This window comes from Peromyscus eremicus, chromosome 11 (genome assembly GCF_949786415.1).
Source record: "Peromyscus eremicus chromosome 11, PerEre_H2_v1, whole genome shotgun sequence".
Taxonomy (NCBI): Eukaryota; Metazoa; Chordata; class Mammalia; order Rodentia; family Cricetidae; genus Peromyscus; species Peromyscus eremicus.
In genome coordinates this window covers 28,482,136-28,504,652 of record NC_081427.1, presented here as the reverse complement: position 1 = coordinate 28,504,652, position 22,517 = coordinate 28,482,136, and the positions used below count along the sequence as shown (strand labels likewise).

The following is a 22,517-nucleotide window of genomic DNA, read 5'->3' as shown; positions in this document are numbered from 1 at the left end:
AGTCTCTTGACATTGAAACATGCAGTGCAGTGTGTTGTAATATCCATAAAAAATCAAATTTGTTTTCTGAAAATAAATTTTTTTTTAAAAAGCATTAGGAAGTAAACTAAAGAAATGAGGATACTTTTTCCTTTCCATTGATTCATTGCTGGCTCTTTTGCTTTTGTATTTTTGATTGAAAACAGATTTTTTTAATACAAAATACAATATATTCTGATTATGGTTTCCCCTCCCCCAGTTCCTCCCAGATCCTCCCCTTCCCATTCAAATCTTACTTTTGCCTCTCATTAGGATACAAACAGGCACCTAAAAAATAAGTATAAGATAAGATAAGTATAAGTACCTTACGTCTTCCTTGTCCTGGCGGCAGCTCTAGGCCGTCTCTCCCTTCCCTTCCTGTTTCCTCAATTCTCCTCTCTGTTAGTCCCGCCTACACTTCCTGTCTGGCTATTGGCCAATCAGTGTTTATTTATACAGAGTGATATCCACAGCACTGTGCTGCTGTTTTTTTGAAATTGGCCTCTGTCTGTGTCTTGACCAAAATACAATTCCATGAGGAAAGGACTGAAGGTCTCTGGAACTTACAGGGATGGATCCCTTGAAGGCTGTCAGCAGGAGGAGTAAACAAGTTGGGGTATACTGAGCCAGGCTGGCTTTGGGTGGTGTTGCTTGTATTCAATATGACTGAGAGTTCTCCTGTCTTCCTATACAGTTTCCTTCCGTAAAATGATTCTTTTTTCAAAAATGACTTAGTAGTCACAAGAAGAGAAACGGTGTTCTTTGCTTTCTTGAGAATTGTTAAATTTTCTACAGTTGGCAAGTGACAACACCTTTTCCAATAAAAATGGAAAGTAGTGTTGAAAGTTGCAGAATTAGGCAGACAGGAGAAAGGGTTTTCCCCCTCTTTTTAGAATATTTCTGTATGTCTTCCAATCAGCTGATATTTACAATACACAAATTGCTCATAACTTCAGCAGGGATGGTTAGCCTGAAGCCACTGTGGGCGGGCCTACTCATTGAGCTAGTGCTTTGTGAGTCGGGCTGAAGACCCGCTGTGCAGACTGCCTGATTCACTCTGGGGTCTTGTTTTCTGCTTTCAAGCCAGAGCAAAGCATCTCATAACATGGAAATGAGAGTGCACTGTCATAGTACATAACGACATGAGATGTTGTGGTCCCCCATCTTCATGAGAGTGACTCTCATAGTAAATAATGACATCAGATGCTGTGGTCCCATCATCTTCATGAGAGTGAACTGTCATAGTAAATAATGACATCAAATGCTGTGGTCCCCCATCTTCATGAGCGTGAACTGTCATAGTACATAACAACATGAGATGCTGTGGTCCCACCATCTTCATCTATAGAGGCATGTTCTTAAGTATTACCACAGACAATTTGCTGCTTATTTAACTCTGTGTGCATTTCACAGAGTCCCCCCCTTGTGTGGCTAGAAATATTACAGAATGTCAGTGTGAGTTGGCACCAACTCTATATTCTGGGGCTATGTTTTGTCTTTCTCAGAACATCCTCAGGAGATTTTAATAAAGCTCTGGAGTTTATTTTGTTCTTTCTTTAACAAACAAACAGCCCAACACTTTCTGGGGGTCCATGTAAGTAACTGAGGTCACTTGCTATGATTGTCTACTTTTCCTAAAAATGTGATCATTTTTTCACACTTGAGACTTCAAATGATTCAAACTCCTTTTGAAGACTCAGAACTGTGACAAATGATTTTGGTGAAATGCCTGCTTCCAGGCTAATTGTGTAGAAATGAACATTTTAATTAATGTTTAATAATCTCATGTAATGACATCTAAGTTTTTTTCATGAAAAATGGACAGATTCCAGACATATTTTTAAAAGAGCAAACAAATTTCTACATCACAAAGGATTTCATGCAAATATGAATGACTAGCTTCAATATCAATAGTGACATTCCAATATCTGTAATATAGAGACTTCTTTTAAATTGATTAGCATGGTCTATGAATTCACATTGAATCATAACCAATCAGAGTATATGGTTTGAATAGCATCATTTCCTCACTAATTGCCAACATTCTCAGTATATCCCACAGAGTTACTCACTAACTTCAAGAGTCTCTACTGCTATCTTTATGAATTTGACATTGGTTGACCGGAATCTGGTGTTCTTCAAGACTTCTTGAATGACTAACTCACCAAGAAAGGGTGTAAAGTGTAGGTTTTAACTCAACAGTTTGAATCTCTAACAAACTCAGGTCAATGCTGCTGGTTTATCTCAACCACACTTGTGTGTGTGTGTGTGTGTGTGTGTGTGTGTGTGTGTGTGTGTGTGTGCACGTGTATATGATGCATCTGTAGAGTATACTATGCATGTGTGTGCACATGGAGGTCAGAGGACAAGCCTCCCACCAGGGTCTTTTGTTGTCCGGTGCCACAAACAGCATGTTAGCTGGCCCACAAACTTCAGAAGAGTCTCTTGTCTCTGTCTCCCATCTTGTCACAGGAGTGCTGGGATTACTGGCTGTAAATAAGTCCTCAGGACACAAACTCTGACCTTGAGCTGCAAGTTACCCACTGGACCCATCAGCCCAAGGACTACATTTTTGAGGAGCAAGAATTTTTAAGGCTTCTTCTGGCCACAGCCTGAATTCAGGACCATACTGATATTAAACTGTTTTAAAAGAGGGGCTGAAGGGTGGAGGAGAAGGTAGAAGAAAACTCAGGATAAGAATAAGGGAGTGAGTGAAGAGAAAATGCCATTTTGAGAAGTGACCTACTTCCACCAGAGCTACCACAAAGTGGTGTGTCCACTGCTGACAGCTTAGGACCCGGGTCAGGGGGGACCTAAGTTTTAATGAGTGTTTTCTATGCAACTTGTAGCCTGGTGTGTTGCTACATGTTCACACACACACACACACACACACACACACACACAGAGAGAGAGAGAGAGAGAGAGAGAGAGAGAGAGGTCATGCCTGGGTGTGTAAGGAGAACTGTACATACAGGGAGAACCAAGGATAGAGAGATGGATGGTAGACACAGAAATTCTGCTTTGTTTCAAAACAGCGTTTTGAAGAAAAAGCTGTCCCTGCAGGCAGGACTTGCTTCAATCCTCATAACAACCTTTACACACACAAATACACACACACTCACACAGCCAGGTGGTGGTGCATGCCTGTTATCCCAGCTCCCAGAAGGTAGAGGCAGGAGGATTAGTAGTTAAAGGCAAGCCTCTGAGATATATGAAGAGGGAGAAAGAGAGATAGACAGAGAGGCACAGAGACAGACACAAACAGTCATACACACACACCACAGAAAGACGCACACACACACATACACACACACATATATATGGGGGGAAAGAGAGAGAGAGAGAGAGAGAGAGAGAGAGAGAGAGAGAGAGAGAGAGAGAGAGAGAGAGAATTTAAAAAACAAAAACATGACAACAGGCCTTGGACTATCTTCTGACTTTGACAGTGACAGAAAAGGATGGGGGCACAAAGGAAAGCTTTAGAGAACAAAGAATGCCTGAAGAGAAAAAAATTAGGGAAGAAAATGTGACACAGACACATGGAAGATCCAGAAAGAAAGGGAGAGGGACACACAGAGCCTGTCAGGGCTGCAGTCCAAGGGGAGACTTCCAGTCCTGGTGGCAATTAGAAGTGACCCATTTGGCAGGGCTGGCCCTCTGCAGAGAGGTTGCTGCCACCCTCTTTCCTGCAAGGCTTGGGTGGACATGGCTTTCCAGCCCTGGCTAGGGTATCTTGGTTCTGGCTAGTACAAAGAATTCAATTTCTGCATTCCCTCAACTTACCAGGTTGCGATGAGCAGAAGGCTGTTTCCAGGTGGTGAGCCAAGCGGCAGAAACCTGATGGTCTCTAGGCTCTCAGACTCAGGCTAAAGCTGCTGCACTCTTGGTCTCTTCTCTGCCTTCAAGACCCTCCTTTTAGTTCAGTGGAACCTTTCTAATCCCTTCCTCTAAGACGACATCAACAAAATCTCCAGCCACTTCTAGTGGAGATAGGTGTATTCAACACATTGGGTGTCAACTAAATATATGGAAAAAGAAAGTAGAGGCAAAAACTTATAATTCACCCTAATTTTTTGGAATAGGGAAATTGTGGTATGCATCAAAATCATGGGAAGGTTGTGTATTTGTTGTAAACACTGCCATGGTACTTGAAGATCCTGGAAAACAGAGTCACCCCATATACACATGACACCGAGCTGAGCTCTTGCCGTGGGAGTTGGATGGGTGTCCCGGATAAAGGTGAAGATCTCGGACTTCTGATAGGCTAGGAGTAGGACAGCTGGGTTACTCTGCTGCCAATATACACAAGATCTCCCTGTCTCGAGCCCCATTTCATCTCTTCTTGTAGAAGCTCTCAGTCCTATCGGTATTTGAACCGTGGTGTTCCTGGGGGCAATGGTGCACGAGATTGCTTTCCGCATCCCCACTGCTATCCTGAACTTTCAGTTGAGCTTTGCTGGTCTGCTAAATCAGGTACCCACCTATCTTTCTGTTTCCTAGCTTCCAAAATCTCATGCCACTGCCCAACTGCTTGAAACTCTCCATTGCTGTGTGTTCTGATTTCCAAAGGAAGTAGAAGAGTATGTGTGTATGTCAATCAACAAAGTTTAAAAAGGATGCTGTTTTATGCATGTTTTCCTTGGCGTGGTGTAGACTATGCATAGCATCCATTTAGAGCATAATTACTGCTGGCAGACCTGCACAACTGGATGTACACCAATGCTATGGTTTGGATCCTGGTTATTTCCTATTGCCAATAGGTTAGAAACTTGGTCCCTAAGGAAGCACCGCTAGGAGGAGGTGGTAGAAACCTTATAGGTAGGATCTAGTGGATGAACTTAGGTGGTGGGGTTTGTTCCTTATGGGGTGGTAGGACTCCGGGTATGTGATTTCCGTTTCTTTTGGTCCCAGAACATGAGATGAAGGAATCGGCTTTGCCATTTCCGTCTTGATGCCCTGCCTCACCATAAGCCCAGAGTCTTGAAAATGTCTTGTGCATCATCACCTTGCAATCCATCTCAGGAGATTAAATGGGCTCATTCATGACTTTATCAGAGAGAAAACACTAGATTTTTTAAAATAAAATTTTAAGGGCTTTGTTTTATTTTCCAATTCTCCTCCTGGGTCATCCCACTCCAGACCCATTGAGCTGAGAAATGCTTAGAGTCCATTCTTGAGAAAAAGACAATTGCGTAGACTGGGGAGGAACCTAGATGGAACAAAGTGTGAAGACCGTGTGATAATCCATGTGCTAGGCAGTGTCACGGAGAGAAGGCGACTGTACCAACACTAATGCAGCTTTAACATGCTCATCGATCTCTAGCACCTAGCCAAAAAAAATGATACTCAGTGTTTGCTGAATTAACAAATAACGTGACCATCTCACTTTATAATATGTCCTCCAAGCTATAAGCACTTTGTAGTAAACTCCTTAATGCTACCATTGAAGATTATTTTGCATGTTTCAGTTGTATGTTTTGATAGAGGGGGATGTCAATGTATTGTTCATATAGGACTAGAGGAAGTCACACTGTTTTGTTTGTTTGTTTGTTTGTTTGTTTGTTTTTTCAAGACAGGGTTTCTCTGTGTAGTTTTGGTGCCTGTTTTGGATCTTGCTCTGTAGACCAGGCTGGCCCTGCCTCCCGAGTGCTGGGATGAAAGGCATGTGCCACCACCGCCCGGCATGAAGTCACACTGTTTTAATGATGACTGCCATAAGGCTACTTCATAAGAGTGCCATTTATTATCCTAATTTGTAATTTGTATCCACAGTACATTATCTGAAACTGTTTCTTTTCAGTCACTAAGGAATCTTACAGCTCAAATATAATGCAATTTCTGGACAGGGAGTTTATTTTATAAAAGAGCAAAGGATTAACAGAAGTTTCATATTACAAGAATGCCAGTGTTGCAGAGACCTCTCCTCACGGAGGGGAGTCATTTGGTTCTCAGGGAAGATAGCAGGAAAATCGTGTACAAGAACGGAACAGTGGATCTCAGTAGCGTGGAAGCGGAAGTGAGTGAGGTGGAGCGTTAGACACTCTTTCACAGGATGCGATCATGGGGAAGGGAATTCCTTTGTTGATGTTTACACAGTGTGACTGTGTGATAGTTTCTCAAAATTCTTCAACTGGAGCTTTATTATTAGGCTTAGGGATGCAAATTAGTTCACCAGAGCACTGACAGTATGTTGATAATGAGTGCTAAAAGGAGATTGCTTGAACTGCTGTTTGACTTAGGCTCATTAAATGTATTGTCATCAGTTAGTATAGTGGTTTGAATGAGAATGGTCCTCACAGGCTCATAGACTTGAATGCTTGGTCACCAGGGAATGTGCTATTTGAAAGGATCAGGTGTGGCTTTGTTGGAGGAAACGTATCACTGGGGGGTGGGTTTTGAGGTTTCAAAGGCCCAAGCCAGGCTCAGTGTCTCTTCCTGCTGTCTGCTGATCCAGGTGTAGAACTCTACGGTACCTCTCCAGCACCATGTCTGCCTCCATGCCACCATGCTTCCCGCCATGACGATAATGGACTAAACCTCTGAAACTGTAATTAAGCCCCAATTCAAAGCTTTCCTTTATAAGAGTTGCAGTGGTCATGATCTCTTCACAGCAACAGAACACTGACTAAGACAGTTTGCAAGGCCAGCTATGAGTTTTAGGATGGACATTGATGTTGTGTCAGATACTTAGTTGGAGACTTGCTTTCAGTTTCAGAGGGTTAGTACATGGTCATCATGGTGGGAAGGATGGCAGCAGAGAGACAAGCATCACTCTGGAGCAGTAGTTGAGAGCTCATATCTTGATTAGCAGGCAGAGAAAGAGAGACAGTGGGTTGGCATGGGCTTTTGAAACCTCAAAGCCCACTTCCTGTGACACATCTCTTCTAACAAGGATATACCTCCTAATCCTTCCCAAACATTTCCACCAACTGGGGACCAAATATTCAAATATATGCGTCTTTTGGGGGCTATTACCATTCAAATCATCACAGCAAGGAAAATGAAAAAAAAAAACCTTCAAGTATTTGTAGGGGCATTAGAGATAGCAGTATGCTTTGATTTCTTGAACTTCCTTTCTTTTGCAGAAAAATATGTCATTGCTCAACCAATATTTGTTTTTGAGAAAGGAGAACACACTTTCAAGGTAAGATCAAACTATTCTGGTTTTGACAAATAATACTTTAAGGAGGTGGTTAGACTAAGAGATGGTAGCTGCATGATTTTATCTTGTCCTTCTCCACCAGCTGAATGCTCATGGAGTTGAGACTCGGAGACATCAGTTTGGTTGAAATCTCTAAGTTGTGGGTAAAGTGGTTTACCTAAAATAATACGCTTATTTGTAGTGACTTTTAAAAGATGACTTAAAAAACAAACAAACAAAAAGAAATAGAAAAAGATTAAGAAGGTTGAGGATCTCCTTAGGTCCCTGCTATTGAAAGAGCCTAAAACTGGGTCTAAACACTCCAGCATGCAATATTAGTCTGAAAGGGCTTATAGAGTCCATTTGATGTTGAAGCATCATCCTGGAACCATAGGGCTTGGGAGGATCAGCAGCACCCACCCACTACCTTATTATGGTTGTGATAATTCATTCTTACATCCAGTCATTAATGAACTGATCACAAAGTAAACTAACTTTACTCCATTGTTCAAAGAGCAGATTCTTACACCAGATCAACCACTTCAGAATCATGAGAGCAGGTGCCTCAAAAAAAGTTCTACATTTTCAATGAATTTTCAGAAATGATTCTATAGTCACTGACATCTATAACCACTGGGCTAGACTTCTCTGTTGACATGTTCTTGGCGAAACTGTGGTGTGTCACTTTATCCTTGTGAGCTGAAGAGCTCTGGCTCCTGAAATTCTCTTATACAGAGGCAGGGTGGAAAATTGGTGTAAAAACGGCAACTACTCAGCTTTCACTGGCAGTTTTTTGTCTTTTCAGAGACCTGCAGAAGACAGGCTGGATGAATCAGCAGAGCATGGTAATGGATTACGTTCTGTGTTACCAAACCCCAAACCCCAATCTTTATACAGAGAAAATAAGTAAAGCATAGCATTTGGGCCTGTGGCACCGACCCTGTAAAACTAATGGTTTTCCTTGTGTTTACGTGTGCACATGGATTGGTTTGAAAGATGACAGGCAGATAACTGAGAACAGGGACATGAGCGAATAGCCTCTGTGACTCTAAGGAGAACTTCAGAACGTGTATACAACTCCCTGCAGAAGCCTCATTTCTATCTGTTCCATGTTAATATGTCTGTAGGTTTATAATCACCTTAGGACCCCTAATATTTAATGCTGGGCTCCACAAGTCATCACGTTGTGAAATGATAACTTACATACACAAAGGGGTCAGTTCTACTGTGTGTTACCGTAAACACAACATTACCGTTCCTGTTGAATTTCTTTCAGAATTCAGTGGTTTCTCCAGAAAGCGGATAAGGTCTTCATCTGTTACGCTTCATACTACAGATTCTCAGGCTCCAGGAGGTAGGTATAATTTTGACTGTTATTCTACATGTGAAATTACTAAGCAGTTTTCAAATTAGCCATTTAAAAGTAAGCACCTATGAAATAAGAACATGCCGGCACTTTAAGAAGAAATTCATCTTACGCTATATCTGAGCCAACTGAGGACATAGTTTGCCCATGTGCACTCCAGCGTACCCCAGTACTGCTCTGCCTAATGGGTTTTACTGCCTTTGGGCTTTGTAAAGCAGCAATTTATGTACACATATCTCCACCCACTATGAATTCACAAGTGGCATTTTTTGTATACCTAAAAGAATGTCTAATACAGGTCAGTATTCAAGAAATATTTACTGAGTTGAGTGGAAATAAAGTTAACTTATGAGCATGAGAGGTTGTCTTTGTTTCGATTGATAAAAATTTAAAAAATCGTTTTGTTTGAATTGGAGATCTAATTTTTTCTCCAAACAACAGAATCCTAGGCAAACTAGATGAAAGACACACTTCTTACTGACCTGCATCTGCAATCTGCTTTCAGTGGCAGCTTTGTCCCAGAGGCGCCTGAGGTCCTCATCATTCACCGATGTCCCAACCTTCCCACCCTCTGGACCAGGTAAGGATGGACTCCTAGACCCTCAATCCTGACACTCTGATGTCTCAAAAATCATTCTTATCAACGATGAGTTTTCTTTCTCAGACATCATAAGATGCTAATAGTGTGAGCAACAAAGCAGAGAGAAGTCGTAGCCACGTATGCCAGAGGGCTATCTGAAGAATACTAACCTTACAAATCCAGACGGTGGATGCATCTTTTTTTTTTTTTGGCAAAAAGTTTGAGCTTGGAATGTTTTAGGACTTCGTATATGAAATAAACGGATGCCTATATTTAAAGAAGAATTCTGTGATGTACTGTATGCTGAGTCAGTTGAGAATTTAGTTTGCCTTGTTTCTATATCAAAGGACTTCAGGAATGCTCTTCATTATAGGTTTTATAGCCTTTGTGCCATAGGCAATTCTTTATGGAAGGTAGATCTACAAAGTAAAAAGAGCTTGCTTTTTTAAAAAATTTAGTATTGTTTACATATATCGCTTATATAGTACTCAAAATACAACCATACTTTCGAGTAATATTCTAACACTTAGAGTATGGTTCTGTGAGAGATTTCACTAATTAAAATATTATTTTTCTTTTCTCAAAAATCATGATGCTTTGCCAAGTAAAATGATTTTATTGTGATGAAATGTCTATCACAATGAAATGGTTGGCACTACCTTCACATTAAACAATGACTTATATTCCTGGGTATTTTTATTTGTACTGAACAATCAACTGGATTTTCCAGTGTTTATCACTATGAAATTCTGTTTATCTATCTGTCCGTCCGTCCGTCCGTCCGTCCATCATCTATCTATCTATCTATCTATCTATCTATCTATCTATCTATCTATCCTTATTTCCTTTTGATTGTCCTCTGCCCCCAAACTGCAGAGTTTTCAAACAATTAATCAACATTAATAACAGTAATTACAATCATGACTGCAACAGTGTATCAGACACTTCTCAGTCACAGAAGAGATGTGTCTCCATTCAGTAGACTCTCTGAACCCCCATGGCAAGCTATATAAGAGAAATGGGGAGGGAGCTAGTCCCAGAGGCAAAGCATTCTGCTTCACTGTTTTTGTGTAAAGCAAAGGGACAGCTTTATTTGATCTATATAACGACTTCATTTTTTAAAATCCGACACACAAAGGACAGACAAGGCGGAGGACACTCAGTAAGCAGCACTCCTACTTTATGCTGTGCAGAGTCATAAATGGTTTTGGCAATGAGAAAAGTAGCACAGTGTATGTGGTCCATTTGTTATTTGTTTCCAGTAATAAAGATAACGCAGACTACCAAATCCAGCTTTGGTTAGAGCAGCAGTTCCATTCCAACACCATGAGATGATGTGCTGAAGAACACCTTAAAGGAGCCTTTCTAGTCCCTTGCCATCTCCATTAGTCAGATGCGGGCCACTGCAGTACAAAGGCAATACCCTCCTTTTAAAAAGTACAGAATCCTATGTTGCAGCCATGACCAATCCTACCCAGCAACACACCTAGAGGAAAACAATCTAGCATCATTGTTGTCATAGTTTGGTTTTTGTTATTGTGACACAACACTGAGGAAAAAAAAAAAACAGCTTAGGAGAGGGGAGGGTTTATTGCACCTTACAACTTATAGAAGAGAAGTCAGCGCAGGACTGCAAGCAGGAACCTGGAGGCAGGAACTCAAGCAGAGACCTCAGAGGAAGGCTGCTTCCTGGCTCACTCTCTTTGGCATGCTCAGCTGGCTTCTTCAACGGCCAAGACCACTTGCTCCAGGGGCGGCACTGCTCATAGTGTGCTGGACCTTTCCACACCAGTCATTAGTCAAGAAAATGTCCCTGCAGACTGGCCTAAAGGCCTATCATAAGCAGGTATTTTCTCCATTGTTAATCACTCTTTCAAAGTGGCTCTAGCTTGTGTCAAGTTGACAAAAACCAAAACCAACCAACCAAACAAACCTAATCAGCATAGCTGCCATCTTTAATTCTCTCTGAAGTATCACTAAAAGAGGACGTGAAGACGTTGTTGATAGTGTTAGAGCATCCTTTGAGAGGTATTCATAAGCACACAGGACTCATTCTCACTGCAGGTTTGTAATTTGCAAATTTTCTAATGGCACTAATCTATTTAATGATTATAAATAAGATTACCTCTTCTATAAAAGGCCTAATTTTAGATTTTTGAGAATTGAGCAGAAGTAGGTAGCAAAACTCACCTGGCAATCACATTTTTATCAGGGCCAGCCCTCCAATGAGCCCTTTCTAGTGGTATTAGTACCAATAGCGACATCTACTGGTGATCTCAGAACAGAACAAATATGTAAAATATTTCACAGACTTTAAAGTTTTTTTTTTAATGTTTTTTTTTTCTTATAGTGAGGAAAAACAATGTTTTTATGACATCAAGCCTGGTGCAGAGGAATATTGACATGAACAGTGTAGAGCAAGGTATGACTCTTCAGTTTCAAGAACCCCCAAAATTCTACCCCTCACTATTAATTTGTTTGTTTGTTTATTTATTTAATGTATTTGAGGCACAAGGGAAATTGTGTTAGAGTTTAGAAGAAAAACACTGGGCAGGCAAGATATAAGACCCCAGCAGCTGCCTGATGAATAGAAGGGATAAAAGCCATGCCACTGAGGTTGGCACAGCCATGCCATGGAGGTTGGCACAGCCATGCCATGGAGGTTGGCACAGCCATGCCACTGAGGTTGGCACAGCCATGTCATGGAGGTTGGCACAGCCATGTCATGGAGGTTGCTACGGAGATCAGGTTGATAAGTAGCCCCATAGCAAGGAGGGAAACTTTGGCGAAAGAGTAAGGAATCTCAGAATATCGGTGTAAGCCTGAAGTGTCAAGGGAGGCATTCTTAGAAAAGAGACAGAAAGAAACAAAGAAAATGTCAAGCTTTTCTAAATAATTGAGAAAAGTAGGCAGACTCAGAACCCTATTGGCTGAAGTCCATAAGTTTTGTTTACCCTGCATATTTTAATCTCTCTCTCCCTCCACGTGTGTGTGTGTGTGGGGGGGGGGTTGGGTGTATGTAGGTAGGGCAGAGTGACAAAACATAGAGGATAAAAATATTTGATTAGACAAGTCATATGATCAAAAGAAACACTTATTTGGCAAAAGTTTGGTAAGAACTGAGTCGCAGGCAATTCATGGGCTACATTGACTTTGACTAGTCTCCAAAAACTTATTTGTGATTTTTTTTTTTTTTTTAAAAAGCATCATACTAAAAATAGGGACAAAGGAGGATTTCACCAAAAGGTATTGATCTTTTCATTCTGTTCTTTAAAGGTCCTGTGAGACCTTCAGAGCATGTTTTAAGACCTGCTATTCTGCAGCCCCCTCAAGTTCAAAGCTGCGAAAACATAAGCAAAACATCTGGGCATGGTGCTTCGAAATCTTGCAAAATTAAGGAAAATACCAAGCACAAGGTAAGAAATTCCCTTTGGTAGGAGCGACATTGGACCGTTCTTCATGATCGTATTAAATTGGAGAGTGTTCCCTGATCCAGATGATGTGGTTGTTGTCACTCCCAAGTGGGAAGGCTGTGCAGCAGGCAGTGGGAACTCGTGAGCATAGTAGGAATTCCAGACTGCTGGCTGTAGGAAACTCGGGAAAGCAGTGAGATGAGCAGGGGCCAGAACCTCTAGTCAAAAGATGGAGTAGGGGGTTCTGCATCCCCAGCTGTCCAACATCATAGTGAGGCTTTGCCACATCTTCACGGATAACAGCAGCAAAGATTCCATACACAGAATAACCGTGGGTGGAGGAGGGGAGCTTAGCGGCCTCCAGAGACAGATAAGAATTCTCTCTTCTGAACACTGAAGGGTCGGAATCACTCACTGCAAGGCTTTCCTAAGGCGATCCTCTTTTGTTGGGGCATGCAGACGTGGGGTTCCGGAATGTTCTATGGCTGTGACACTCTGGAGGAATGGGGCACAATTTAGGCGTCTGGAATTTGAGTTATTCCATTAGCCATTTGTTTTCAAAGTCTTGAGCCTGTTTAACTGGTTTGGTTTGGTTTTCGCCGAACACAATGACAGTAACACATGGAAGTGAAATATATCAGCCATTTTGATTAAGGGAAAAGAATCAGAACGGAAGTCGTCTTGCCCTGCAGCTACCTGTGCTTATCCAAACAAGGCACCCAACACTCCCCTTACCAGGAAAAAAATGAAGCCGAATTTGGTCAGCATTGTCCAAAATTGTTATGCTTCCAAACCTTCTTCTTTATATGATTTTGGTGAGACCCACTGTGAATTTTAATAATAATTTAATCAATTATGCATGGCAGATGATAAGGGGTTTATAGGATAAAACATATTCTTAAATTTAGAATGATATACTACTAAAAGTTTTAACTAAATACAATCTAGTAATTACTTTTATCTATTTAGGAATGTTGGGAAGAATGGTGTTAAATAAGCCTTAAATTTTGTAAGGAAAAGTTGACTAAGTTTTGAAATGTTATACACCATTTTAGAATGGTGTGTAAGTATAGACCAAATTTTTGTTATATGTTATACCATTATTATATATAACTATAACATGTAGTTATAGTTACATTTCTTCCTTGTCATGACTTTTATAAATCTCATCTGGGTTTGTAGATGCATGTATGTGCATTTGGAGGCCAGATATGGATATGGTAGTGAAACTCTTAGGGTACTCCCAGGGACTGAACAGTCCTGAAAAGCCCCCCACTAATCCAGAAGTAATCATTAAGCCCAAATGGATAAAGTAGGTAAAATTTACAAAAGGCACCAAGTTTGTGAGTAGTATAATGAAATATGCCCGCTGTCTCTGGAATCAAAGACTTGTACTTAATGTTACTTCCATTTGGTTGTGTGACGTGGGTGAGTTCTCCAAGTTCTTTCTGTCGGTCGGCTCATTTGTAAAAACTGTGGGCAGCAGGAGTCAAGAGTGCACTGAGCCGTGAAGATCACGTGAGAGGAGGCATATGAAGGGCTGGGGGCATGCCTGAACACAGGAAGCTTTTAACATGTGGGACTAGAACTGGTTTCTGTCTGATGTTTCTAGACAGAGCAAGTCTAACAACCCTTCAGATGAATTTCTTCTCCTTTTTTCAGGTATCTGAGGCGAACTCTAGTTTGCTAAGTGAAAATTTATCAAATGCCAGAAGTTCAGCCCAGCTGTCTACTGACCTACAAGTCTCAGAGGCAACATCAGGGTAAAATATTCAGCCTGTGTGTTCCTTCTCCAAAGTGTTTGGGACTAGAGGTGTTTCAGATTAGTTTTTTTTTTTTTTTTAGAGTTTTGTAATATCTGAATACATATACTGTAATTAATATCTTTGGGATGGGACTAAAATATAAACATAAAACTCATGTACACAGATTTACATACACCTTGAGTATATAATCTGAATGTAACTATATACAATATTTTTAATGATTTTGACTATGAGGCCAGGAATTTCCTATTCATGATTTTATATCAGTGCTCAAAATGTTTCAGATTTAGGAAAATTTTGTACCTCCGATTTTCTAATTCAGGATGTTCAGCCTAATGAGAAAACCAAAATGGTTCCTTTTCATTTTTGTTTTCTTTGACCATTTTAACTATTCATACCCTGTAATTTTCTGGTATTGTATGAATAAATTGACAAGATTTTCATTTGAAAGCACATCTTATAAGAATGTTAGTTTAGAAAGCTCTTTAGAATACCTCAGCTACTTCACTGTCATAATCACATTGGATTACCTTCCTTATGTCATAGAGATGCAATATTTCAAAAAGATATGAGTAAGCTTCAGGTACAAGTTTTCTTGCTATTGATCTTCCTTCCTTTTGGTTTATGTCCTTTCCCCCTCTTTCTTTCTAATCAGTTTTGGTGCCATCTATGATTAGTTGGCATTGATTGTTTAGATAAAGGAAAGCATCATGCATCTGTTAAGTGAAAAGTTAGTGACTTAGTATTACCGGTGATGAAGGAATGTTTTATCTGAGAAGGAATGTTTTATCTGGTTGTGGACAAGCATTGACTCACACGAGTAGCCTCATCCAGGTCAAGTACTATGAGTTCATGGGGATGTGCTGAGGACCTTCAGTGCATCTGCCTACAAACAAGGGGCTGCATGTTTGATTTTCTCATCATGCAAAACATTTCAATATAAAAATCAAATTTCTTGGAGTACAAGAGTCAAGACAATGCACATTCAAGTACAATTGATAAGACGCCCTGAAGATCTTGGATTGTTCAAAGCATCATTGGCCACTTAGGACAAGGAATAACGGTTAGGGATTGCTGGAATGCAACATGATAAGGGCTGGGCAGCCCTCCAGCTGGTCATGCAGCCCACAGAGTAAATGGCATGAGGTCATCCACACAGGCCAACTCCGACGTCATAACAGTAAGCAACAATATTCTGAATATTACCCCTGGAAGTCTTTATCTCACGTTTTTCCTTCACTTCTCATTCATTTCATATGAATGAAGCAGTATATTTATGTTTGAACCACCTGTTTATTTTGCCTGCTAAGGCTTAAAGTGGCTTTGCCCACACATTAAAAATACCAAACACTCATTTTTGTTTCATAGGTGCCAACCAAAGGAAGACAAGTGTTCTTTCAAAAGCTGCACTTCGGACTTTGTTTTTGGAGAAAACATGGTAGAAAGAGTTTTGGTAAGATTTTGGTAAATTATCTTGGAGGAACTGTCCTTTCACATTTCTCAAGGCAAATTAATTAGTGTTCAGTTCAAGAATACTTCCTAGTCTGGGTTAAAAGACACAATTTCTTTCTTTAACTACAAAAGGCTTCTGGGAAGTATGTCCCAGCTGTTTGAACAATTGATGTGAAGCCCATAGGGTAGCGGTTCTCAGCCTTCCTAATGCTGCGACCCTTTAATACACTCCCTCATGTTGTGGGGACCCCCAGCCATAAAACTATTTTGTTGCTACTTCATAATTGTGATTTTGTTACTGTTATGAATTGTAATGTAAATACCTGTGTTTTCAAATGGTCTTAGATGACGCCTGTGAAAGGGTCATTTAATCCCCAAGGGGTTGCAACCCACAGGTTGAGAACCACCGCCAGAGAGGAAGCAAACTGTACAATCATTTCATTATTACCAATGTGAAGTGTCAAACAGTTCTTTGCCTTGTGTTAAGCCTAAATTACTCATTGAACTTTCAGGAACATGCAGCTGTTAGATGATAAGTTCAATTAGTAATATTTTAATCCAGTGTTTCCAGCAGTATTTTTCTTTAATTTTTAAAAATTGTTTGACAGTTATATATAGTTGTGAGTTTTTGTCATTTACACACAGACACACACCCAGACACACACCCAGACACTCTCTCACTCTCTCTCTCTCTCTCTCTCTCTCTCTCTCTCTCTCTCTCTCTCTCTCTCTCTCATCTTCCTCCCTTTCCTGCTGGCGCTGTTCTCAACAAGTTCCCATCCTACGTTCATGTCTTCCTTTTCTGTGTGCCCTACTGAATGAGTATTTTGCCTGAGCATGAGTGGGAGGTTATTTACTGGATCAAGGGCAACTTCTCAGTGACTGCCCCACTGAACAAATGTCACCCTGTTGAAAATAATAAATCAACATGCTCTTATTAACCACAGCCAAACCTTTATTTTGAAAAACATTATTATAATCATTTGCATTTTATGAGAAAAATTCAGGTGCTTTACTTGTCTAGGAAACAGGTGAAAACTCCCAACTGCTATTCTGCCATTTATGTTTAATTCCCCTGCTGCTGCTGCTGCTGCTGGGCCTTGCCCAGAACTTTGATTTCTAAGGCAGCATTACCATAAAGCAAGGGACAGTAGAGCAAAGTGAAAGCCTTGGCGTGCCCGCATATTGCCATGATTCACAGGGTTTTCCAGCCTTTGCTTAAACTAGAGTGATATCTGAACTTGGCATGAGGGGATTGTCTTAGGGTTTGGCTACCTGTTACATGAGGCAGGTCAATGAAGTGGCAGAGATTTTTATGATCAAAGAACACAATGAATATGTATGAAAATGTCACAATGTCACAGCGAGGGGCTGGGAAGAGGTGGGTCAGTGGGTATGAGCGCTTGCTGTGCATGTGCAGGAATCTGTGTTGGAATCTGCAGCACCCCTGTAAAAACCAGCTTAGCTAAAATGGCAGGCTTCTGGGTTAGTGAACGACCCTGCTTCCAGGGAAGAAGGCAGAGAGCCATAGAGGAAGATGCCAATGACATCCTCCTCTGGCCTCTGCGCACCATGGATGAACACACCTGCATACTCACATGTGCCCATATACCACGCATGCACAATACACACACACACACACACACACACACACACACACACACACAGAGAGAGAGAGAGAGAGAGAGAGAGAGAGAGAGAGAGAGAAAATGCCACAACGAAATGCATTATTTTGTACAATTAGCACATGCTAATAAAAATGAAAAGAAAAAATTCTCAAAGCTAGTTGATTTCAATATTTTTAGAGCTCTCTTGAGTCAGTTTTTTTTTTTTTTTTTTTGATCTTGCTTGTTGTAGACACATTTTTTTTTTTTGATCTTGCCCTCAGGACTGTCCTTAATTCTAAGGGTAGCTCTGTTGCTTTTTAGCTTAAAGTACCCTTCTGTCACTGCCAAGAAGTCCAGGTCCACCTGGCGTGTGGGTCCAGGCCTCTCATTCTAGCACTGAGGGGCTGAGGTAGAAAGGCAGACAGTTCGAGGCCAGCGAGCACGAAACAGTGAGACCATCTCAGACTGTAAAAAAACAAAACAAAACTATGGGCAACTCCACCAATAGCGGAGATAGTGATCCACATCTTTGGATCAGAACTAGAGTGCACCAAGCAAGTTCCAGGGAAAAGCCTGTGCAATACATTTAGGCAAGTTTTTTTTTTTTCCTTTTCCTAAGTTTGACACTCGGGTAGTCATGGGCTCTGTAGAATGCCAGGCACAATTAAGATGCTTTCCATATTCACAAGATGACCTTTAACATGCACTTTACCAACCATGTACCACATTCCTGTGATACATGAGGTCTTGAGTTCACATACTGATGACCTTGTTGCTTACATAGTTTATCCTTCAGTTTAAGTGATAGTTTTCACTCTTAGTTGCCTAAAGTAATTTTAGGCACATTTGGTTTGATTTCTACACAATAAGTGGACAGAATGTAGACGTTTTAAAAATATGACATGAAAGCAGAGGGAGCACTATTTGGGAGAAGGAAGGGGGCCAGCAGGAGGGGAGCAGGAGGGATGAAGGAGAGTAAAGGGGCAAAAGACAATATATGTGTAAGATGCCATAATGAGTCCTATTAGCTTGTATGTTTATGTTAAGTAAGAGGAAAGTTGTTCCTCTCTCTCTCTCTCTCTCTCTCTCTCTCTCTCTCTCTCTCTCTCTGTGTGTGTGTGTGTGTGTGTGTGTGTGCGTGTGTGTTCTGTGTGTCAGGTGTGTATGCATGTGTATGCACATGCCATGCATGTACATTTGGAGGTCACTTTCTTACTACTCTCCAATTTATTCCCGTGAGACTGGGTCTCGCTGACCCTGCGCTTATTGGACGAGGCTGGCTGCCGAGTTCCTGTCTCTACCTGCCTCTGACTCCCAGTGCTGGGGTTATATGGCCATGTGGCCATACTTAGCTTTATGTGTGTGCTGGGTATTTGTTCTGAAGTTTGTACAATAACCATCTTTACCCACTGAGCCATCCCCCAGCTCCCCTTCCGGGGGGCCTTTAAATAAGATCTTGTATCATTAGGTCAGAAATGCTATGGGTGAGGTCAAGGGTCAAGTCATCCTAATGTACAGCTAGGTTTGGAATCCACCTAAGTAGTTATGCAAAGCTAAAGCAGACAGTGCTCTAGAGAGGCTTACAGTGTAGTAAGGGAGACAGAGAGAAACCTGTGAGAACAAACTACAGTCAGGACCACGGAGGTTTGGTGTGAGAGAGCACTTGTCAATATAACACCCGGACATTTTTGATGTGGCTTATGAAAGGACTGGAGCTTCCCATTTCTCTCAGAGAGGATGTCCCAAGGATCCTGGAACAATCCAGATAGTTTGTGCTTTTCCTCTAATTAATCTGTGAACCCATGGCCTTGTGATACAGGGGTCAAAGTGCATTCCCAACTTGAGCTTTTAGAATGAGTCACTAATCTTTCTGAGCTGGTGTTTCTATTTTCTTAAACTGAAAATGATTCGTCTTTGCCTGGTTTCAGGGACTACACTGATTTCCCACTAAATGACACGCAGACTCTCAAGTTCACAAAGGCACTGTTCCACGTTCACTGCTCTGCAAGGGGGTACACACACAGCTGCAAGTAGCACAGTTGTTAATCTTTTCCATACAGGCTTTTATGGCATTAGATCTGCAGAGCCTTGGAAGTGACTGTTGGGGGGCTAGAGATGGCTCAGCGGTAAAGGCACCTGCCACCAAGCCTGGTGACCTGAGTTTGATCTGAGGGACCACGTGGGGGAAGAAGAAAATGGATTCTAGCAAATTGCTCTCTAACCTTTGCACACATGTCTTGGCATGCACATGCTATACACACACACACACACACACACACACACACACACAATGGCAGCTGGCAAACAGTAATGTCGGAGGACACATTAGGATTCCTTCTGTTCTCTGAGATATCTAGCAGAGTTTTCTTTTCCTGGGAAGTAGACAGCAATAGCGAATCTCTGGGATCACTGAAAAACACCTAAAGCGAAGAGAACGGCCCTTTGGTCAGTCTGGTGGGGCACACAGCCACAGGCACCTGCTTCCCTGCTACTCCAGCTTTTCTTATTTCTTTAAAACCAGACCCATCTGGACAGGCTGGGATAAGTGAGCTCTGGTGTTTGAGGTTAGAACCAACGCTTCCTGACTGTAGCCCAGTTCTCTGTCGATCGCAGAGGAGCCTGAAACAAAAACACAGTAGCTCTTTCTTTTTTTTTTTTTTTTTTTTTTTGGTTTTTTGAGACAGGGTTTCTCTGTGTAGCTTTGTGCCTTACCTGGAACTCACTTGGTAGCCCAGGCTGGCTTCGAACTCACAGAGATCCGCCTGGCTCTGCCTCCCGAATGCTGGAATTAAAGGCGTGCGCCACCACCGCCCGGCACAGTAGCTCTTTCTTGTGTGCTATGTTGAAAAAGAAAATCTTTTGGTTTTTGGCTTATTGCAAATATCTAGGCATAAGATTAAACAATGTACATTTTCTCCCACTTAGGGCACTCAAAGGCTCACGCAGCCTCCACTTCAAAACCATTCATATGCCAAGGAAAAAACATTCAAATCTGTTCTGAAATTTCCTACTGCCGCTTCAGATCCAAGTAAGAATCGTTTCACTTGTAAACCATCTAACTTCACCGACTCCTATTGTTTGTATGTGTATGGCTGCTTTGCATATAAGTATGTCAGCGGACCATATGTGTGTCTCATGCCTAAAAAGGTCAGAAGAGGACATCGGATCCTCTGGGAATGAGCAACGATCGTGCAGGTGCTGGGAACTGAAGCTGGGCCCTCTGGAATGGCAGCCAGTGCTCTTAACCACTGAGCTATCTTTCCAGCCCCTGTTCTCCTATTTTTAATGACATTTACTTAATATCCCGATAATTTTAAAAGCCTACAACCCAGTATTTAAATTGTTTTGGCAAGGAGTAAAACATATAATTAGGTTTTAATACAGAGTTTAAAATTATTGAAGAGTGATTTAGGTGGTTTTTAACCTACTCAAACAGTTTGACTTTGAAATATAAGGTACAAAGACGTATTAGCAAGGTTAGCACACAACCTTCATGGCAGAGGAAACAAGGTCTTACCTATTTTTTCTTCCTGCTTTCTCTTTGGGACAGACTCTATTAAAACTGTATCCCTAATTGAATCAGCTGCTGCTTTTTCTTCCAAACCATCACAAAAATGCTTGCTCAAGAAAATTGATGTCATAACAGGAGAAGAAACGGAACATAATGTGCTAAAGGTTTGTATGCTATGTATTATGTAGACTAAAAATATTATAGACTAAAGCCAACATCAGCAGAGACATCTTCAGAAATAGCTAGAAATAGAATTTCAGGAAGACTAAGTTGCTTGAAGAAAAACTGTTTGAGGCTTGTAAAACCTCACTGTTAAACTAAGGTAGTGTTATCTTCTTAAATTGTGTGTGTGTGTGTGTGTGTGTGTGTGTGTGTGTGTAGGTTTACAACCACTCATTCTAGTTCTCCAAGAAGAAAGAGGCAATGAATCCAAGTTTAGGATCTTCTTGCTTTAGCTTCCCGAGTTGTGGGTCTTGTATAAACAGACTAGGATTCTGTCTTCAAGTAACTTCAGACTTCCATTTGACACTTCTCATGTCTGTTCTCACAAGCAGTGCCATTACTATGATCAGCTCTAATACTGAAAGGTGATTTGCTTTCAGGTTAAGACAAAAAGCTTTTTTGTTATTGTTTATTAAAGTGTAGACTTTTGCATAAATCAAGAACTACAGGTGCGTGCTGTATCTGATTTGGGGCTGAGTGGGGTCAGGTACGATCTGTAACCTCACTGTTTAAAGGCACCAATCCCCCTTTGCTCTCCTCCATCTTCTCCCATACTCTCTCCACTCCCCCTTATTTCCACTATGACCTAAGGATACTTCTATTCTATATAAGTGCATCTCAAGGCATAATTTTGGCCTAATTGAAGTAACTCCTAGGGGTCAGTCCCTGGTGCACTGCATTTTTATTTGAATGTACAGACGACTTCTTATGCATGGAAGTATTTGATAACTGGCAACCTTAAATTACCACAAGCGACCCCATGTTATCATATCACAACTCTCCATGTCTGTGTGCTGTGTTTGAAATATTTTAGCGTGCAAATTCATGATTCATTTATTTCAAATAACATTATGTGGCCAAAAATAATATCAAACTTAATGCAGAAGTTGGCATATAGAGAGATATTAAGTAATAAAGCAGCAAGTATACATGTATCCTATAGTTTCAGAAAATGATGAAAACATGTATGTATTGGTATGGACACCTACAAACATCTCTGAAGGAATAAATACATTCTTTATTATTAGTGGCCACCTGTTGCAGACGTGGAAAATGGAGAGCAAGGGTTGGGGGCCCTTTTCAGTTCACTCTGTGCTGTTATTTTCATATTTTTTTTTTGCAGTTTGAACTATTCAGAGATTGCATGTTCTTGAAAGTTAAATAAATCTCAAGTTCTAGTTTATTCATCATTAACAAAGATTAATCTAGTACAAGACAAGTCAGATATAATAGTGTTAGAGCAGAAGAAAGAATTCAATGTGAAAAAACTTTAATGTATCTGACATTTTAAACAACTGTCATTTAGATCAACTGCAAGATATTTGTATTCACCAAGATAACACAATCCTGGACTGAAAGAGGCAGAGGAACTCTGAGACTGAATGACATAGGAAGCAGTGACTGTGGGACACTACAGTCAAGACTAAGTAAGGACAATATT

At 41.0% G+C, this 22,517-nt stretch overlaps 1 protein-coding gene across 1 annotated transcript in view; it reads left to right on the top strand.

The window, feature by feature from the left end:
- Ranbp3l (RAN binding protein 3 like) overlaps window positions 1-22,517 on the top strand; it is a 43,709-nt gene that overhangs the window by 14,475 nt on the left and 6,717 nt on the right. The window contains exons 2-12 of the mRNA XM_059276483.1: window positions 7,104-7,162; window positions 7,965-8,004; window positions 8,436-8,513; window positions 9,031-9,105; window positions 11,456-11,527; window positions 12,382-12,521; window positions 14,181-14,281; window positions 15,653-15,737; window positions 20,269-20,371; window positions 20,894-21,018; window positions 22,383-22,503. Coding sequence (XP_059132466.1) covers window positions 7,104-7,162; window positions 7,965-8,004; window positions 8,436-8,513; window positions 9,031-9,105; window positions 11,456-11,527; window positions 12,382-12,521; window positions 14,181-14,281; window positions 15,653-15,737; window positions 20,269-20,371; window positions 20,894-21,018; window positions 22,383-22,503 — 999 coding nt within the window. The remainder of the gene's footprint in view (window positions 1-7,103; window positions 7,163-7,964; window positions 8,005-8,435; window positions 8,514-9,030; window positions 9,106-11,455; window positions 11,528-12,381; window positions 12,522-14,180; window positions 14,282-15,652; window positions 15,738-20,268; window positions 20,372-20,893; window positions 21,019-22,382; window positions 22,504-22,517) is intronic.